The 18473-nt window shown below is 41.2% G+C and overlaps 3 protein-coding genes across 5 annotated transcripts; all 3 read right to left on the reverse strand.

The window, feature by feature from the left end:
* Positions 1–408: 408 nt before the first annotated feature.
* Positions 409–4516, reverse strand: farsa (phenylalanyl-tRNA synthetase subunit alpha). Of its 2 annotated transcripts, XM_049744924.2 has the most exons (14): positions 4328–4516; positions 3757–3894; positions 3526–3624; positions 3317–3435; positions 3043–3135; positions 2588–2716; positions 2405–2520; positions 2248–2332; positions 1731–1830; positions 1302–1470; positions 1123–1200; positions 866–980; positions 624–734; positions 409–549 (listed from the first exon to the last, which is right to left on the reverse strand). In XM_049744924.2, exons 1-13 carry the CDS (start codon positions 4472–4474, stop codon positions 629–631), a joined length of 1494 nt encoding a protein of 497 aa, XP_049600881.1. In that variant the 5' UTR covers positions 4475–4516; the 3' UTR covers positions 409–549; positions 624–628. The 2 variants fall into 2 exon arrangements, with proteins under 2 accessions (XP_049600881.1, XP_049600880.1); XM_049744923.2 differs by having other exon boundaries at positions 409–734.
* Positions 4517–4760: 244 nt separating this feature from the next.
* ilf3b (interleukin enhancer binding factor 3b) lies at positions 4761–13589 on the reverse strand. Of its 2 annotated transcripts, XM_049744424.1 has the most exons (18): positions 13485–13589; positions 12670–12697; positions 12378–12589; positions 12130–12304; positions 11901–12048; positions 10431–10522; positions 9469–9564; positions 9228–9339; positions 9046–9143; positions 8874–8982; positions 8665–8778; positions 7934–8139; positions 7660–7839; positions 7276–7557; positions 7106–7208; positions 6977–7021; positions 5462–5860; positions 4761–5377 (listed from the first exon to the last, which is right to left on the reverse strand). In XM_049744424.1, exons 2-18 carry the CDS (start codon positions 12670–12672, stop codon positions 5250–5252), a joined length of 2502 nt encoding a protein of 833 aa, XP_049600381.1. In that variant the 5' UTR covers positions 12673–12697; positions 13485–13589; the 3' UTR covers positions 4761–5249. The 2 variants fall into 2 exon arrangements, with proteins under 2 accessions (XP_049600381.1, XP_049600382.1); XM_049744425.2 differs by lacking the exons at positions 4761–5377; positions 5462–5860 and adding an exon at positions 5898–6534.
* A 455-nt stretch (positions 13590–14044) lies between these two features.
* On the reverse strand, positions 14045–17081 carry LOC125983294 (prostaglandin E2 receptor EP1 subtype). Its single transcript, XM_049744427.2, has 3 exons — positions 16817–17081; positions 15199–16118; positions 14045–14765 (listed from the first exon to the last, which is right to left on the reverse strand). Exons 2-3 carry the CDS (start codon positions 16075–16077, stop codon positions 14493–14495), a joined length of 1152 nt encoding a protein of 383 aa, XP_049600384.1. The 5' UTR covers positions 16078–16118; positions 16817–17081; the 3' UTR covers positions 14045–14492.
* Between the last annotated feature and the right edge of the window lie 1392 nt (positions 17082–18473).

The following is an 18473-nucleotide window of genomic DNA, read 5'->3' on the forward strand; positions in this document are numbered from 1 at the left end:
TTTTTTGTGCAGGTGAGGTTTCCCTCAGCCGGTGTGAAAAGTTCAAAGATGGACTCATGGGGGACATGGAGGGGGGGGGGGGGGGGGGGGTGAAGTGGTTTAACAAGGCATGTGCCAAGATTTTTTTTTTTTTGAAAAAGTCATCAAACTCATGTTTTGGGTATACAAATATTTGGATCTCTGAGGGAGGGGAGGTAGCCAAGTGTGGAAATAAACAACCATGTGAATTGTTTTGATCTGGTTATTTCTGAAAGTGTAATTAAGCCATTCGCATCCCTACTACAATGATATTAAATTCTACACAGTTTCTCCGCCCATGAGGTGATCAGCTAGGTGAGAAATATTTTCAAAGATCCATAAACACCAATTCAAGATGGGCAATGGTACCGTAACTCGAAAGTCTGTATATGAGAGAAGTTTGGAATATGTTTATTTTATTATTCAAAAGGTACTGGATATTTAATTAAGTTTATTCTTATGACAGAATGGTTCCTTTGTTGGTTCCTTTAGTATTGTTTGTCCATTCTAGTGTATACAAAATCCTCTCACCTGATGAAACAAGAACTGTATTTATATTATGGCGACAGAGCGGGGTCCAAAAAAATTCAAAAAGAGGTCTGTACCAAACTCAGGAGTCCAGTCGACAAATGGGGCTGTCGTAGACCATCTGAAGATTGACCTTGTGTCCCACCAGCTCTCTGATGTTATTTATGCCGTATTTAATCATGGTGGGTCTGTGAGAAGAGAGGATTTCAGAATATGGATTACTTGGAGATGTTCCTTGTACGTCATGGAAAACATACAGAAAGACATGTTGCCTAATCTCAATTTGATTTACTTCCAAAAGTGACGATTAGTTGTTTACCTTTCCAGAGAAAGCCCCCACGCAATAACAGACACGTCTTCAGGGAGACCCATGGGCAGCAGCATCTCTGGTCTGAAAACACCAGAGTTCCCCACCTCCACCCACTTTTTCAAACCTGTGTGTAGAGAAACATCATACACAGTTATCATATGATAGCTGGATAAACGGCCTCCATTATTACTCAAAATATAGCAATGGTGTTAATTCTGGACTTAATTGTCTTGGAGCAGCAATGATAGTTGAGGAGAGAAGGATACCTTCATGATAGCTGAACACCTCCATACTGGGCTCTGTGTAGGGGTTGTAGGCAGGTTTGAAACGTAGCTTAGTAATTCCTAAAAAAAAAAAAAAAAGCTTACAATGTCAATCAAAAGTGATTTCATTTGGTTTAAGCGATACATATTTTGAACGTTTGTGACTATCAGTCCAATCTAACCTAGTTTGGTGAAGAACTGATGCAGGATACCCATGAGGTCCCCCAGGGTGAGACCATAGTCAGCCACCACACCCTCAATTTGATGGAACTCGGCCAGATGGGTTGCATCTAACGTCTCATTCCTGAAGACTCGGTCGATGGAGAAGTATTTGACGGGAGTGAATTTCTCCTGGTGAAGAAAAGACAGTTAGTCGTCACGACACGTGTGCTTGACGTGTTCCTAAACTATCTCTACTCGCCACAGCTTTCCAGGAAACGTTTGAACCTGAGTGGAAGGATTGCTCCAGTTTAGCTGCCAAGAGCTTTAGTGAGGTCAGATGTATTGCGTGGCATGCTAGCAGGTTAAGTCTGGTGGCAATGGAGCACTATTTTTTTTCACACAGAACCGCACAGTCGGGAAAAATGAAAAATGAAAAGCTCAAGCGTTACCTGTTGCGCAAGTTTATACAACATGCGGGAACTGACGGCTGTCGTGTGCGTGCGGAGGATATTCTTCCGAGCCTCCTCAATCTTCCATTCGCATTTGTACCTGAGGGGGGCAGCATAGTGGAAAAGAAGTTAGCGCTGCCCAAGTGGAGCTGTGTTGTTTACAAAATGGAAGCAAAGCTGAAATTCTTTAAAATAACCTCCAGTCATTTTGAAATGGATGAATTAGATGAATGAATGAAGAAAATATTAGTCATTTGCCAAAAGTACCTGCCTTGACTCGCATATGGTGACATTCTTAATCCTTAGGATTTAAAATGACCCCCTCTAACGGCATCAACTTTTCTGGGAAGGCTTTCCACAAGTTGTGTAGGAACTTTTGACCATTGTTCCAAAACCAGACATTGATGTTGGACAAGAATCGCCGTTTGACTTCATTCAAATAGTGTTTTATCAGGTTCTCCCTGAAATTTCATTTTCTTTACAGAAAACCTCTTGACCTCACGTGTGATGATCTCACCCTTGTGAGCCATAGCCGCCCTCTGAGTGGACCCTCTTCACTCTCTCCAAGTAATCTTGTGGTAACTTCAGGGCGAGAGCAGGGTCTGAAAAGTAGAACGACTCTTAATGCAAAAGTAATGGAGAAGCTCCACTGTGACAGGAATAGTCCATCTCACCTGACAGGAAGAAGGTGTCGTGTTGATCTCGGGCTGGGTGCTGCTGCGGCTGAAAAAGGGAGTCGAAGTTCCAGAAAGAGCTTTCGATGAAGTTGTTGGTTGGCATCTCGGTGAAACTAAAAGAGTGTTCAGCGTGTTAGTGTTGAAGATGTTTCTCAGATTGCTGCATAACTAGGTACTCACCCCATCTCCAGGAAGATCTGTCTGAACTGTGTCCGCACCTTCATCAGGGGATGCAGGTGGCCACAATCTGGGGCCACACCCATGGCATCAAAATTGTATGGCTTGAAATTTTTTTCTTTCCAGCTGCCGCTGCAATGACATAAGTTGTGCTTCGATGAAGAATGAGCCATCTTATCTAAAGTCAATAGGTTACGTCAGCAGAATTTTAGAATTAATTATTTAGTTAGACCCCTAATTTATACATTTAAGTTGATTTCAGTCTTCATGGTTTTGTACCGCCCTGCCTTTAGGACAAAGCCCCCATCTTTGGAGCTGTCCCCTTAAATCAGCGTTCATTTCTCTGCGTCTTCTGTCTGAGACCCTTCACACTGTCACTGATGGACGGATGAGGGCAGACAAGACAAACACCAATGATTTGCAAAAAAAAATAGTAATTTCACAGAATCTGGACTTACTTGGCAATCATCTCAGGGGTGAGCTCCGTCTCCTGTTTGGTGACGGTGGTGCTGAAGGAGTTGCCTTTCGTGATCCAGTAGGACTTAACTGTCCTGTACACATTTTCAAAAAGGAATCAATTTACTCTCAAACCACCACTTTTGACTCTGAGTCACAGTTTCTCTTCAACTCTTTTTTAATATTTCATAATTTACACCTCAATCAACACCTATTCAAAGACGTGTCCTCTACTGCCATCTACTGGTATGAAAAATTAATGCAACCAGAACTTACATCTCAGCAAGAAGTTTTCGCTTTTTCAGCTCATTCTTTTCTTTCTCATCCAAGTTTGAAGAGACTCCTTTCTGCACAAGAAGCAACTTCTCTCTAACCTGGTCCTCTATGTTCTCCACCTACGGAGCCACACAAATACAGTATTTCCATCTTCACACAGATGAGTGTGTACTCCACACAATTAAATTCCCTCTAAAAGACATACATACAGTTCGGAATATCCTGGGCCCGCCTTCATGCCCTTTGTCCAGTCGGATCCACTTGTTGGACATGGCCTTGCTGAAGCCAATCTTTCCAAAGGACAATTTCTGCACACATACACAAAAACTGTTCAGACTCAGAATCACCGCCTGCTAATTAAAGTGGAATTCTAGTTGAATTAGGGTTTTTTGCAATACTGCCTTTATAGAACAAGTCAAATAATCAATATACCCATATACCATTAGGTCACTTTGGGTCAGACCCTCCAGTGGGACAGAGTTGAAGACTCGAGCTTCATGGCTGCCTTGCTCAGCAATCTCCTTGCCCTCCTCTGTCAGCTCCCAGTTTTTGGAGGAGCGTAGCTCAGCTGAAATGATCTGACAACACAGAAGCCATGATTTATTTTACAATAGCATTTGGAAGAATATATACACATCATATGGCTTAAAAGGGTGTTGACGGTCATGTCATTTAATACAATATAATTATTTATATAATGATATAACAACAACTGGGGTATTAATATAGAAAACTGTATTAGAACATAACAGTATTCGTTTTTCCATTATTCATTTTATTCACTAAAACAGCAGCTAAATATACAAATACTCTACACTACTGATAGTCCACTTCTATCTGTTATTGTAATTAATTAGTTTGGTGTGTTTGTAACAGAGAAAAATGAAAATATAGGCCATATTATACGTAGCACATTTAACTTGTCTGACTTGAACCAAATTGCATCAGTCGCTTTAAAAATGTTGAAGTGACAGCTCGACTTCCGCCGCAATTCAAAGCGGGTAAACTCACATCGCCGAGACACTGCAAACTCTTCACGGCCCCGACGATGACCTGGTGGTCCACTCCGAGGCTGCTAGCCACATCGAGGCTTTCCACGCCGTCGTCTGCCTTCTCAATACGCTGAAGAAGCGCCTCGACTACACGCGTGTCCGCCATACCGGGGTCTTTACGAAGAGCTGGAAGGAACCGGAAATGACGTCACATCGAATGAATGGGGAGAGTGTATATTGTTTTTAGCCAATATTAGTTTATATAAATTTCAGAAGCACTCATTTGAATTTATTTTTATTCTCTAACCTTTCACAATATAAAAATTCACAGGGAGTCGAATATTTTTGTAGACTCCCGTACTGTTAGATGATTTTGTTGTGCGAAACATGCATTGATCAATCAATCTAACTATTCCCAAAATAGCAATTAAGTCAAAACTCTGACACAAAAGTTCTAAATTACCATTTATTAATACAAAGACACATGGTAACATACAGTGAGAAGAAAAATATCAACAAAATCAAAAGCTACTTAAAGTACTAACGTGTGTATTTTCCAGTAATCTCCAACTAAAATTATATTAGTAACATTACTCAAAAAAAGGCAAAAATATAAGCAAATATATCTACAAGTTGTTAAAAGCAGAGCTTGTTATGCAACTTAAAAGCAAAGCTGGAGCCACACAAGCCCTGTAGTAGCATCATTTCTTCCATAGTGGTTTTATTAATACAAAAACACAAAAAGACAATTTTGAGATGATCAATTCTTTGAAAGTCTACCAAACTACAACAAAGCCTGAAATGACTGACAGAACCAAATATATGCACATAAACATGAAGGAGGAATTTGAGGAGGACAGGTGAGCCATCAATCACATTCTTCGGAGAAATTCAGAGGCAAAGTCGGAGAGGAGTGGGAGACTCGCACGAGCGACTCGAGTCTATCTATACTGGTAATTTCCACTGGAATCTCCCTTGTTGTAATTTCCAGTATTGTGGTACTGGTAGGTGCTGAAGCCATGATTTTCTCCGGCACCCTGCGAGTTGTAATTGGACTGGTTGTTGAAACCTTCCCAGGGAAAAGTGCAACAGTTAAATGCAACAAATGTGTCAATCCTGCACCGTGCAAGTTAATCTCAGATTTATCACTCACCATCATAATTATAATCCTGGTTTCCTCCAGAACCACCAGTCACCTGGCTGGGGTAGGCGGTGCTATAAGAGTATCCGCTTGCACCTCCGGGGTGAAAATTCTTCTTTGTTTGATTATAGCCATACTGGTTATAGCTGCCGGAAGAGTTGCTGGCCTGGTAGGTCCCTGTAGATGAGCTATTCATACCCGAGAGCCCCTGATAAGATGACTTCCCTCCCCTGGTGGGGGGTTTCTTTACGTGGACTTTGGCAGAAGCCGAGGTATTGTAGGCTCCGTTGCCATCATAGTACGAGCCATATGAGCTTTGTCTGGATCCCTGTCCTGTATTGGCTTGAGTGCCACCCGAGGGGCCGCCCGACTGCCCGCCTCCTGCATTTGCGCCACCATTGTTGTAGTAATCTGAGAACAGCATGATAGATTTTGACCATTCAACATAGATCACATCATGTAAGAATACAGTAATTATACAAAAAAAATGACATTTATTATTAAAAAAAAACTCACTAATTATGCTAAACTTATACATTGTAGAATAATGTAACTGGAAACACAAAATTATGTGTAGTGTTATCATAGTAGATGTGACACATTCGCATTCACAATGTCACCTATGGACAGTCCGGAGAACATGCAAAGTCCACACAGTTAAGACCCGAGCCAGAATCCAAATCTGCAACTCTCAACTGTGAATCAATATGTGATACAAAACGGCGTCGAGTCAGGAATAGGGGGAAAAAGATATGAGGCAGTCAATGTCCCAAAGTGCTTCACTGTATTTATTCTGAAGCCTAAAAAACGGATGCCTTCTAAAATCCAGATGTTTGACACATCCATGTATGTACTGTATGCAGAGGCAGATCATCTTGCCCAGGCTGCCTGGCAAAATAGGGTTATCCTTGAAATAATTCCAGGGTCGCGAAGGTGAAGGGAGTTCCGGATGCAGCAGGAACTCAACTAAATTTTTTGTCTTCCCAGCTATATTTTTTTTCCCCTTTTTCTTTAAGACCGAGGAGGATCTAACTCTTGGTAGCCAGAGAAGTCTTAGAAGTCAGAGAAGTCTGAGACAAAGTCACCTAAAGAGTGAGACAAGGCAGAGAAGGGAAATATCAAAATTAGTTTGGAGTGTTGGGAATTTGTCCTGCTTAAAAGCAGCGGTCGATTGGATTCGTTGGGCCAAATTGTATTCAAAGTGACTGATTGCAATATATTTGTTTTTCGAGATTTCCCTCCTCCTGTCACACTCAGGAATGTCAGTCCCCAGAACAAGTTGCTATAAATAATAGAGAGGCTTGGGGTGTGGTTTTTGGGAAGTTGACATATGAATACGAGTGATGTCTTAAAATGTAAAAATTGCAGAATTTGGGATCCTAATAAAAAAAAGAAGCTCACAATATTAGACAACCTGTACATATTTCTGCTGCCTTATGTGAATGCGACTTGATTTCTCACGTTGTAAGTCACAATCCAAGAAAGAATAAAATAGAAAAACAGGAAAAAGAGGATAGGAGTACTTACTGTATCCAGACATTGAGCTGTTGCCGTAACCGTATGTTCCGTAGCCTGTCGAGAGAGAGAACATTGGTCAATTTGAACCAATCTCAGCCCTGAAGAAAGTGTATCTTAAAAAAAAAAAAGCAGTTTTACCTCCACCGTTATTGAAACCCCTTCCCCTTCCACGACCCCGTCCTCTGCCTCTGGGCAAGGTGACCTCGCCAGGAGGTCCCATCATGCCATAGCCTTCATTGTTCTGAATGAGGGAATCATCAAATATCATTTTGCACTGATGGAGCAAGGATTGACTTCAACCTACTTACCATTGGAGGTCCCTTTTTCTTTTTCGGCACTTGTGTCACAGAGGTCTCGGGGAAGAGCTGCTCCAAAGCCGCCAGTGCTGCGTAAGCCTTGGCTACTTTCTTGTTGGACCCGGTCCCCTGGAATTTTTGTTCATCAATCTCCACTTCCATGACAAAACGCTTGTCATGGCTGCCGCCAGTCTCTGAGATGAGCTCGTATTTTAGACCACGGCGTTTCTCGTTCAACTCCATCACGGGGTTCTTGCCGTGTTTGCTCAGGATTGGTCCCTGTTGGCGTGCGGTCTAAAATAAAAAGGATGGTGGGGGGGGGGAACATGGTGAGGATGGAACTCACTGCTGCTGGTATTGAGAATGTTTTTACGAGACTGCATCATCATTATGTACCTGCGCTGCATCAGTGGAATTTGTGCTGGCTGGTACTGTGGGCACAGGAGTAGTAACTTCAGTGGCTGTTTCTTCTGGTTTCACATCCTGCACTGTGACCGGTTGTATGGTTTCTTCCGGTTTTACAGGCTCTGGAGGTTTGATTTCCACTCCAGTGGAGATCCCCATGTCTTGCAGTACCTGGAGTAAACAGAGGCACTGCACTTTAGTACAAAAACTAAATGAGTTAATATTATTTCAAGGTTGACTGTAACAATTCCCTACGCTGACTCACCTTGACAGCGACATGTAGCTTAGCCGTCCGTTTGGATGGACCTGAAGCTTTAAAAGTCTTGCCATCAACTTCGACGGCCATAGTGAAGACAGGGACGTGAATCGGGCCGGTCTGGGAGATCAGCTTGTACTGGAGACCCGGCTTCAGCTGGTTGAGTCGCATTAAAGCATTCATAGCCTGGGTATCCATCTTATCCTCTGTAGTTGCTGGGAACAGTACAATGATAGATTTATTGGAAAACATGTGAAACAAGACGAATATTGTAGTAGAGACATTTTATTCAATTCCTCCAAAATTTTTCTGATCTTTCATAATCTTTGCTGGAGGTAGGTGGAACTAATTACAGTCGCTTCTCCCCATCAAACAAAGCGAATTTGTGTTACAAAATATTACGCAGAAAAGTGACTTTGATGCTACCATTTTTTGCTTCGCGATCCCCTGACATTCAAATTTAATTCTATGAACCGGTTAAAATAACATCTAGCTTTCAATAACAAAATAATGTCTTTACCACGAGCCTTGAGCAACGCTAAATCAGCAGAATGGCACTGAACAGAATTGCTCGTCTATCGCGACAATCCAAATGTTTGTCTGTTTACATGGCGACCGAGATTCTCCTAATACCTCAAAGACCTCTGTTATGCTTTATCACATTTATGACACACACAGATAATGGATGGGTGAACATAAAACGTAACTCCTTCCATGTTAATCTACTAAAAGTAACTCACATTTCTTCTGCAATTTTTTCTTCTTCTTATTGGGAGTCTTTTCTTCAATTCCCGCCTCTTCCTCAATGGGCCGTTTCATCGGTGGGGCATACGTGGTACTGGGTGGGATTTGCACTGTTGACACAATCGTGCGAGGAGGCGCAGACAGGTTACTGCACAGGAACAAAATAATCCCCCCCGACTCTTGGTCACAAAGTTTTTTTTTTTACCTATATAATCAATTGGAGGTCCGGGAGTTTTCTTGGGTATCCTAAAGGGAAGCGGATCCATTCCGAGCACTTTGTGAAGCTGTCCAAAGGCTGACAACCTTAAGGCATGCTAAGAACGTAAGGAAAGGTCAATCTTGGCGAATATGTTCACATCACAGGACATTCGACTTACTTGTGCACTCAACGTGATGTCTTCTCTCTGCTGGCTGTCCAAGTGGCTTACTGCATCTGTTGGCTCCTTCTCACATGGATCAGCAATTCCAGCTCCATCTGTAAGTAAGCCGTATTGGACCACCTTTGCCATTTTGCAAACGAACAAGATGGTACAAGTGAGTTACACGAGTACAAACTTACCTGGCATTAGGATTCCTGAAGCCAGACATTCTAGGACTCTGCGTAGTGCTTCTCCTGCCATCATGGGCCGGTTTCCTGTGCCGATGGCTTTCTCACAGATCAGCTCCAGCGGCTACACAGTATAAGGAGAATTTCCAAACAGTTGAATTAAACATCTAGTCATTGAAGCACATCTCAAACCACAGTCGTCACTTAAACACATTTTACTCGAGTACCAAAAAAATAGATAGAACATTCTCACCCAGCCAGAAAGTGGGGTCCATGTCGGGATACGGGCACACAGGTCCCTTAGAACCCGAATGACGATTACACAGGAGCGCAATCCATTGGCTCTTGCCTGAGGACACAATAAAGGAGGGGGGGAGCACGGGGACGACAAGCAAAACGAGTCAAACGGGGAAAAAAAAATATTCCATATCAATTGAAATGAACTTTTGAAATGAAGCCACACAGACTATAAGACCTTGGCGTATTCATTGTGGGAATATTTTAAGGCAAAGTGAAAACAAGTTTATTGACCCATACTCGGCGGGACTGAGTGATAAGTCATCTGACGATGGAATTTACAGCCCTGTGATTCAAACATCAAACATTTAAATCATGATCAAGTGTCAACAAACATGGCTTCGACATAACCCAAGCTTTCGATGAGACAGCCGAGTGAACCAGACACTCGTAAAATCTAAACTCAACTAATAAACACTACCCAAAGTTCCCATTGATTAAAGTATTTCCTCTATGCAAACAAACGGACGACCCAAAAAAAAAAAGAAAAAAAGATTAAGTTAATTAAGCATTTAGTTTGCATCACATCAAATAGACCGCGAGACACATCTTCAAATATGCCTCACTTGCACGCCATGGAGTTGCGCTAATCCGAAAGTTAAACTGGAATGAAATATTGCACCTGGATACCTGGTCAGTCCCAAACGCCAATGTACTTTTCGCCTACATAACTGGAGTGGCTTTTAATATATGATTGCTGACAAACAACTGAGTTAAAAAAATAAAATAAAATAAAATGAAATAACCCAGCATCTGAACAACATCATCATGGCAAAAGTTTCAAATAATCACTACGGGAACTCCATGAGAGCCATTAAATACGAAACATCAAATGAAACACAAAAAGACAAGGGAGCATTTAAAAAAAAAAAATCAAACTACTTGTGTTTTAGAGACAAATAAAGACAAAATCCAAACCTGAAACCACTTAGCGTGGCGAAGAGACGCCAAGGCAGTTATGCATTTCTGCCTGTCCAGAGCATCCGGGGGATCGTTGACTGATAGCGTTTCTATTGGCAGGTGGAATAAGAAGACAAGGTACAGTTTGACCAAGGGGAGTTCTGTCATCCGGCCGGGGGAACACAGGCAGCTTTCCCAAACTACAGGCAGAAGAGGTAAGGGGAGGGGGACTCCTCCGCTGGAGAACCCACCAAATGCTCTGAACCTCCAACCTTCATATGATGTTGCATGTAACACTTCACACCGCTGACGTGGCGTGAACTTTATGAATTGAAACGTGTATAGTACGTGGAGGTTGTATATCTGGATGCATCAGTGTTGTGCTTTTTTTTTCTTTCTGACTTTGAAAGAAGGTAGAGCCCCTCCCCTTTGCCTCAATACTGGGTACACTGCATTTTGCCCCTTCCGAGACAGAGAGTGGCCAGTTGGTCAAAGGTCCAGCGTCCCTAAAATTGACAAACTAGAAGGCTTGACAAAGAGAATCAGAATTGGAACCACAGGTACATGTTATCAGGTACACAAAAGGTGGCTATCAAAACAAGTCTGCACTGCAGCAAAACTGATGGCTTACAAAAAAAAGGACCCAAACTGGGGGTGAACATCAGCGCAGGGTTGCAGATGAGGCCACGCGGTTTCACGCCTCCTGAAATCTCAATCCTCATTTCCACCAAATGATGAAGATGCGCACTTTACTGTGTTTTCATTTCACGATCTAGGAAATATATCTGATAAGCTGCATTCAAATACATGACTTGAACGGGAAAAGTGAGTCGCATGCTGTCGTCGTTGTGAGGTCACACTAGTTACTCGAATCCACCCCGTCTATGAACTTGATCACGGTTTATTGACCTAATCCGAACTACACTCAAGTGAAAATGAGCGCTTGGTGGAAACATTGCATTATGTAACGTTTAATGCATTTTATTGTCCTTATCTGCAACCCGAAGCTCTTCCTGCGAAGAAACATTGAAATCAAACGCCCACCGCTGGGTTAACCAACCAAGGACAATTTCACGATACCTTGAGCTGCTCATTTTTGCTGCAATGCAAACCGTTCAGGAATGATAAAACACATGCAAACAAAGTGGTCTTTTTTTTTGTGTTTGTTGAAATTCTCAGTAAGCCTTCATTTCTTTAGTAACCTTGATTATAATGAGGGAAGACAAATCCATGTCTTCAACAAATAAGTAAGCTACTTGCCCTATACTGTATATTGGGCCATCAAAAATGTACAATTACATTACATGGAACTATGAGAGTGTCTACAGAGCTATAAGTCATAGCATAGTTTCATTATGTGACGATGGATTCTTGTCCCCAAGCTCCATTGAAGGCCCAATAAACAATATCTATCTTGTCTGCATGGCCTCGCAACTGGAGGTGTGGATAAATAAAAAGGGGGGAAGAAATAGTCTTTGCGGGTCTTACCGCCAGCGGCGGCCTTCTCCATCTCCTCGCGAACTAACGGGGACGTTAAGTGAATGGTGAGGGTGAGAGTGGGCTCCTTTGTGTTCTTGATGGTAATACAGGCCTCTTGGACGTCGTGATTCACAACATATTGGTCTTCAGTGACAACCTGCAGGAGTGAGATTGAAACGTTTGCCTGTGCAACCAATGGGTTTCCCTTTGCATTTGATGTTTTAAGATCTGCTCTCACCTTAAGCTGTGCAGCCAGGTTGTCAGCCACCTTCTTTAGCAAAGTGTTGGTTGGTTTGTCCCTGCAGAGGAGCACCAGCTCAAGGTCCAGATCTCCCTTTAATAGAAGACCCTTGGCCACAAGGCCCACCCTCATCACACCACGAAGAGTCCGTGTGACTTGTTCTTTGGGCTCACTGCAAAATGGGAACATGAGAAGAAGCTAAAACCCTTTCTGAATTTATTGAATTAAAATCAGTGGACACTCACCTCTCTTTTTCAGTTTCTGTACCATCACCGTCACACTTTTCTTGTTTATCCAGCCAGTCGGAGACTGCCTTGAGGGCTCGTTCTGTGTGGGATACCATGTTTTGCACATTCTCCAGTTCCTCCTGAGAAGGGTAGACCGCAGAATGCTTGGCCATGACGTGGCGGTTGTCATGCAAGAAAACACGCAAGGACCGATTCCGTAATGGAGGGGCCTGTGGGCAAAAAGCAGATTAGGTGTGATTGTGAGACAATTACCCGAGAGTTTAGTTTAAAATAGAAAGTCAGCGATTACCATCTTGGTTTCAGAGATTCTTTGTTGTCTGCAGAGAGTAGGAAAATACACTCAAAGTTAATAGTATTCTTGAACAACTTGATATTGCAAATTCTCACTGCTACAATGCAAAAGTAGTGGCAATATTTGATGAGGCTGATATTTAATATTTCGCTTTAAAACAAACACATAATTGCTGCATATACGGATGACTGCGTGCATATATTTACTAAATACATCGGCGCTATGAATTTCAGAACTACATACCATTTAAGAATTTGAAATATTGTAATCGACGACCTTACCTGGCACGAAACACCTGATATGTATATAATGGCTGAATCGTGATAAATGCATTTGGCACATTTACACGCATTTACACGTTATTATGTTTCGCGTATAACGAAGGAAAAACATTTTAAAGAGCGGGCATAAGCCACACACAACCTCATTTGGCGTTTAAAAGGCGACGCCATTTTAATTTACCACCAGTGATGGCGATGGCTAGTAACGATGGCTAGCCAGCACACACACTCAGAGGAATTCAGCCAGCATTTTATTTGATATTCTCACCGTGTCCCAGTGGTGATCAACATGTACAATGACGAAAGGGATTTGCAAATGAATAGACATACAAGCTATCAAACAGCAAACATACATAAGAAGAAAATGGCACCCATTATTCAATGAACATGCTAGCTTAGCTTTACGGACGCGGAACTTTTATTTCTGTTCACGTAGGAATATGAGATGATACTTGACTGGCTACGTGTATCGTATTATGTTTGAAATGCCATGCAAACGCTGTTAACGTTTACATTTGTCATTTTACTCACCTTAGTCGTCCTTTCCTCTGCACAAATAAATCGGTATTAGCAGGAAGTTCGTCATCAATTTGGTTACGCCTACTGTTTTGTGATTGGTCCCTGGTGGGGTTGTTGTTTTTTCCAGCCAATAGAAAACGAAATATATTCTGCGACCCGGTATCGTCATATTTGAAAAATTACGTAATCGTTACGTAGCATGCATCCTTTTTTTTATTTAGCAGACAAAATGACAATTATCATACGTAAACGAGCACGTGTATTGCTAGACTAAATAAAAACAAAATAAGGAGTCTATATTAATTTAATAATTAAAAAAATGGCATGCAAAGGCAGCACAATTTCTTCCCGAATATGCGCTAACTACAATTTTTTCATTATTTATGTTACAGTGACTAGAAATGCATATATTCTAATTAAATTATCATTACAACTGGAGCAGTTGAGAATGAATACTTATCTAATAATATGAAGAAAACAAATTACTCTCACCAAAGCTACTCATTCTTCAATTAATGTGCACAGATTGCAACAGGTATTTTATGTGTGCATCTGTAATAAATATTCTGACATTTTTATTTCAGACTGTTTATTTTTAAGAGTTACAGAAGAGAGGCATACCGGTAAATACTGTAATACACAAACATACCTGTACATTTTCCCCACACATTCACATCTTCAAAATGAGGTAAAATCAAAGTGTTTTACTTTGGTCTTTAAGCATTTCATTTACACAATTCACATTATTTTTTTCTTTCTGACTTTGTGGGCTAGTCTTCATTTTTGATAAAACTTGACACATTATATGTCTACTTCAACAGATAATCTTGAATTTTGTTCTCATAGAGGACAAACACCAATGTAGATTTTGCATTCACAATGCAAACTTGCCCGTTTCTTACAGATTCTTTTCCCACTGTAGTGAGCTAAAACACAAACAACCCGAGCAGACATATTTACATCCTGACCGAGATGAACACAGGCCACGAGTTGATGTTAAATAGCACAATGTCCAATCCCTTAAATCTTAACATCCTTTTTTTCTGAGTTCTGAAAGGCGCTGACATCCCATCGGAAAGAGCGAATCATGCTTCCCTTCAAACTGGCTTGTCTTTTAGTAATCTTGTAGATCTTCTTGAGGATGGCACGACGCAGCAAGATGTAGACCCACGGGTCCAGGATCTGATTACACGTAGCCATCCTAACACCAGTTATCATTAAGGCCCTGTAAGTGTCCCTGTCGGAGCCGAGGGTGTTGCTGTAGGACCGGGTGGCTGACATCAATCCAAAAACCTATTCAGACAATTAAAGACACAATTTGAGGTTTGTTTATAGCATGATTGCCAATTTTGAACATTTTCAGAAAACAAGAAAAAGATAAAGAAGAATTACATTGCCTTGAGTCATTATTTGATTAATTATTCATGAGAATCTACACAGATATGAAGAAAAATATATTAAGCACAGTTACTTTTTATTGCTAAAAAAAATATTTATGCAACTATGCAATTAGGCTAACAATATTGGCCATTCAAGCTTTCACTGCATGATCTTCAAATTGAAAAAAAAAAACCATTTGGTCCACGCCCACAAGATGTTTTTAAGCCTTTACAAAGCTTTGTTTGATTTTGTGACTGTTTACTCGAAAACTTCTGAGAAATGAACTTGTCTCATTTAGTCACAACAGTAAAAGAACAAATAATATGAGGTTATAGCTGCGACTCACCAGCAGGGGGCACCAGCAGATGCACGAGGCCACCATGATGCCAACCAACTGGACCACCATCTCAGTGTCATGGGACCTGGCCGAACTGCGCTGGGAGCTGGTCTTCATTTTGATTCTTGCTCTCACAAGGGTGATCCCACTGATGGTATTACACAAAAAGGCCACAGCCAGTGAGCTGAAAGCCAGTCCAGAGAAGAGAGTCACGAAGGCCAGATCTTTGGCTTGCGTGCCCTCCATCACCCTGATAAAGCACCACGTGCCCGGGTATTGTGGCGTGTAGGCTCCCAAGCTGAAAAACGGCAGGAGAGCGACACATAACGCTGACAACCAGATGAGAGCTAGTGCCATCTTAGTCCGTGCGTTTGTAACCAAACGAGCATGCAGCAAAGGCTTGGAGACACCCAAGCATCGTTCAGCGGCCATAGCGCAGCCGAGGAAGAGCGGGCACAACCCGAAGAACACCATGCAACACCCCAAAAATAAACAGGAGACATCTGGATCTGTTATGAGATCGCCTTGAAAGCTACACGGAGGCTCAGGCATCTTTGCAGTCCCTTCCGAGTATCTTCTTAACACCAAGGCTCCGTTGATGACATGCCCAGCCAGATCAGTCGCCACCAGAGAGCTAGCAAAGAGAAGAAAGGTGGCCTTTGACCTTCGCCGAAAGCGGGTGTATGCTTTGGCAAGAATGATAAGCGCCACCACGTTGAATATAATTCCAAGCGTCATGGTGATGCCGGCTGCTGCGGGATTAGTTTGTGGAAGGCTGGCATTACAAAATATGGGCGCCACTTCTGTCTTCTGCATTATTGCGCTGTCATTAGTGGGGGGCAAAGTAGGAAAGATGCCAGAGGAGTTGTGATGCTGCATTGCCAACATTGCTGCGGATCTTTATGTCTGATGTTGTTTTCGAGAGGATCCTGAGAGGGAAAAAAAAAAAAAAAAAAGTGGATTAGTACGCTGAAAGGATTCATAGAGTAGCACTCAGTAGAGCGGAGCCCTTCATGAAGTGTTTGCAAATGTGGGAGAGGAGGAGAAAAAAAATTGCAATGTCGTCATGTGGGAGATTTGCCCAATAACTTTGAGGGCAGTTTATGTACTCTGCATCGTGTGCTCTGACAAGAACAAAGATTTAAATGATAAATAAAGTTTTTTGGTTACTTTTGTATTCAGGAAAATGATGTTAGGACAATGCAGGAAAAACTCCACTGTTTGTATTTTGGAGATGGATTGGGCAAATTCTATTGAATTTGCAGTTTTTATTATAATTTGAATTAAAATTCTTTTTTTTTTTCATGTAACAATTTGGAGCTTGGCAGAAGTAATAAACGGGGAAATGGACACACCACGCAAGCTCCACTGTATCTCTTTTGTCTTCACAGTTTTGCTATCTTTACAAAAGCTTTCGCAAATAGCATTAATAGAATCATTTTAATACACCACTTTTTCAAATATGTCCTGAATGTGAGCAGATTGAAACGAGACAGGAATGTGTGAACGTATTTTAGATTAAAAAATCATGGGTAAATAAATGCATGGCCGAATCATGAGTCATGCTCATCAAAACACACATTGTGGAAAAAATACTGAAAAAAACATGACAATGAATTCATCCTACCTTTAAGTTAGGAAATCCATAAATTCCAAGATTTCTTTCACTTTGCCAGTGCGATTCATAGTCCAAAATGTAACAATCGTCCAGGTTTCCAAATATCTCCTTTGGTAATTCCTCACATTGTGACCCCTTTGCCGATTCCTGTTGGAGCAAGTAGCCACTCAGTGACATTGCACAAGCATGTTGTGTGTTGTGTGGCTGTGGCTGACTGCTTTTATATGTGGGAGCTGCAGAAAGCCAACATCACCTCTGGGTGTCTCGCTTGAAGGAAAAACAAGTGACGTCCTTGCAGGAGGAGAGTTAGACCCTTTGGAGCAAATGTAGTCTTGACGCCACTTGCGGATCATGAGAATCGTTAAATTCCAACGTGGGTTAAGATTACAGTGATAGTTAAAATAAAATGTAAACACATGGATCACATTTTGGTGTCACTGGTAATAAAAGAAAATAACCATATAAAGAAACAACCTAAGTAAGTCCATCTCTTAAAAAAAAATACAAAAAAATACATAATAGTAAGTCCACCTCTTGAAAAAAAAAAAAAAATAGTAAGTCCATTTAAAAAAAAAAAGAGTTTCTCCTCATCTTCTAAAACATGTCTAGGTTACTTCAAGATTTAACTGGTGTGTATGTGAACGGTAAAAGTATTGTGACCATTCAAAGTGATCTGGATTCATCTTTCCCATAATCCTTCAAAATAAATAAATCAATTTTAAAAATCGTTAGAATTTAAAAGACCAATCCCTTCCCAAAGGCAATTCGGAATGAGAATCCCTTTGTTGTCTGTTCTCGCTGAAAAACCACAAGAGGTTTTGTGAACAGCTTCTTTCATAGGAGCTTTTTTCCACTTCCACTTTGAAGCGTCTCAACGTTGTGGTCTGTGGCGACCATAATTCGGAATAATAATAATGAACTCCCACAGAGGTCAGCCAGACCGCAGCTGCTGATGATGTTGAGGACATTGGGATCTAATTCGCTCACAAGGAGGAGAAACACTTGACATGCAACAAAAAAGTGTTTTTGGAGACAACTTGGAAAGTTATAAATTATTTTCTGCACCGTACGGTAAGTACGGAATGAAATAGAAGGATACGGTATTTTTTTTTTTTTTTGCACACTAATATGAGACAGGTCCTGCAATTTATCTTTAGTTTTAATTAACCTGTCAAAACAGTGCCAGGATTCTGCACGTTATAAAAAAAAGCATATACAATGATTTAATGGACTTAAACATTATGTTATTACCTCATTAAATGACCACATGGATTTTAATTGTCACCTTTTACACAGAAATATTTTTTCCATTTGTCGCGGTCACCTTTTTTGAGTTCACCTTTGATTCAAACGAAATACGAAGCTGGACAATTTGACCAGACATGACCTGCAATAAAAGTGATGATGCAACCCGAATAAAATAACTCCCTATTTTGTAAAGAGAGAAAGCTTTCAGGAGAAGTAGCCTGGGAGAATTTTCAAAGGAAAGGCATTTGCCCAGTAAGGCAATGATCCGATCAAATTCTGCCAAAGAAAATATACTGTAAAAGATGAAGGCTGTTATTTTATATGCATACTTGACAGTCGGGATAGATTTTATGGACAAGAGCAGGGAAAGCAAAAAAAAACATAGCTTTATTTGGGAGGATGATTGTAAAACATGCTG

The sequence above is a fragment of the Syngnathus scovelli genome, chromosome 16, assembly GCF_024217435.2.
Source record: "Syngnathus scovelli strain Florida chromosome 16, RoL_Ssco_1.2, whole genome shotgun sequence".
NCBI lineage: Eukaryota > Metazoa > Chordata > Actinopteri > Syngnathiformes > Syngnathidae > Syngnathus > Syngnathus scovelli.

What these genes read in the sequence shown, in the direction of transcription:
- ilf3b (XM_049744424.1), bottom strand. An exon ending in ACAGAAACTGAAAAAGAGAG is followed by an intron (nt 12,305 to 12,377) that starts GTGAGTGTCCAC and finishes CCCATTTTGCAG; the next exon opens with TGAGCCCAAAGAACAAGTCA. An exon ending in ATTCCACTGATGCAGCGCAG is followed by an intron (nt 7,558 to 7,659) that starts GTACATAATGAT and finishes TTTTTATTTTAG; the next exon opens with ACCGCACGCCAACAGGGACC.
- LOC125983294 (XM_049744427.2), bottom strand. Translation starts at nt 16,077, where the DNA reads ATGTTGGCAATGCAGCATCACAACTCCTCTGGCATCTTTCCTACTTTG. An exon ending in TCTGCTGGTGCCCCCTGCTG is followed by an intron (nt 14,766 to 15,198) that starts GTGAGTCGCAGC and finishes TTGTCTGAATAG; the next exon opens with GTTTTTGGATTGATGTCAGC.
- farsa (XM_049744924.2), bottom strand. Translation starts at nt 4,474, where the DNA reads ATGGCGGACACGCGTGTAGTCGAGGCGCTTCTTCAGCGTATTGAGAAG. An exon ending in CGAAAACTTCTTGCTGAGAT is followed by an intron (nt 3,136 to 3,316) that starts GTAAGTTCTGGT and finishes AAATGTGTACAG; the next exon opens with GACAGTTAAGTCCTACTGGA. An exon ending in TGGGGGCTTTCTCTGGAAAG is followed by an intron (nt 735 to 865) that starts GTAAACAACTAA and finishes CTCTTCTCACAG; the next exon opens with ACCCACCATGATTAAATACG.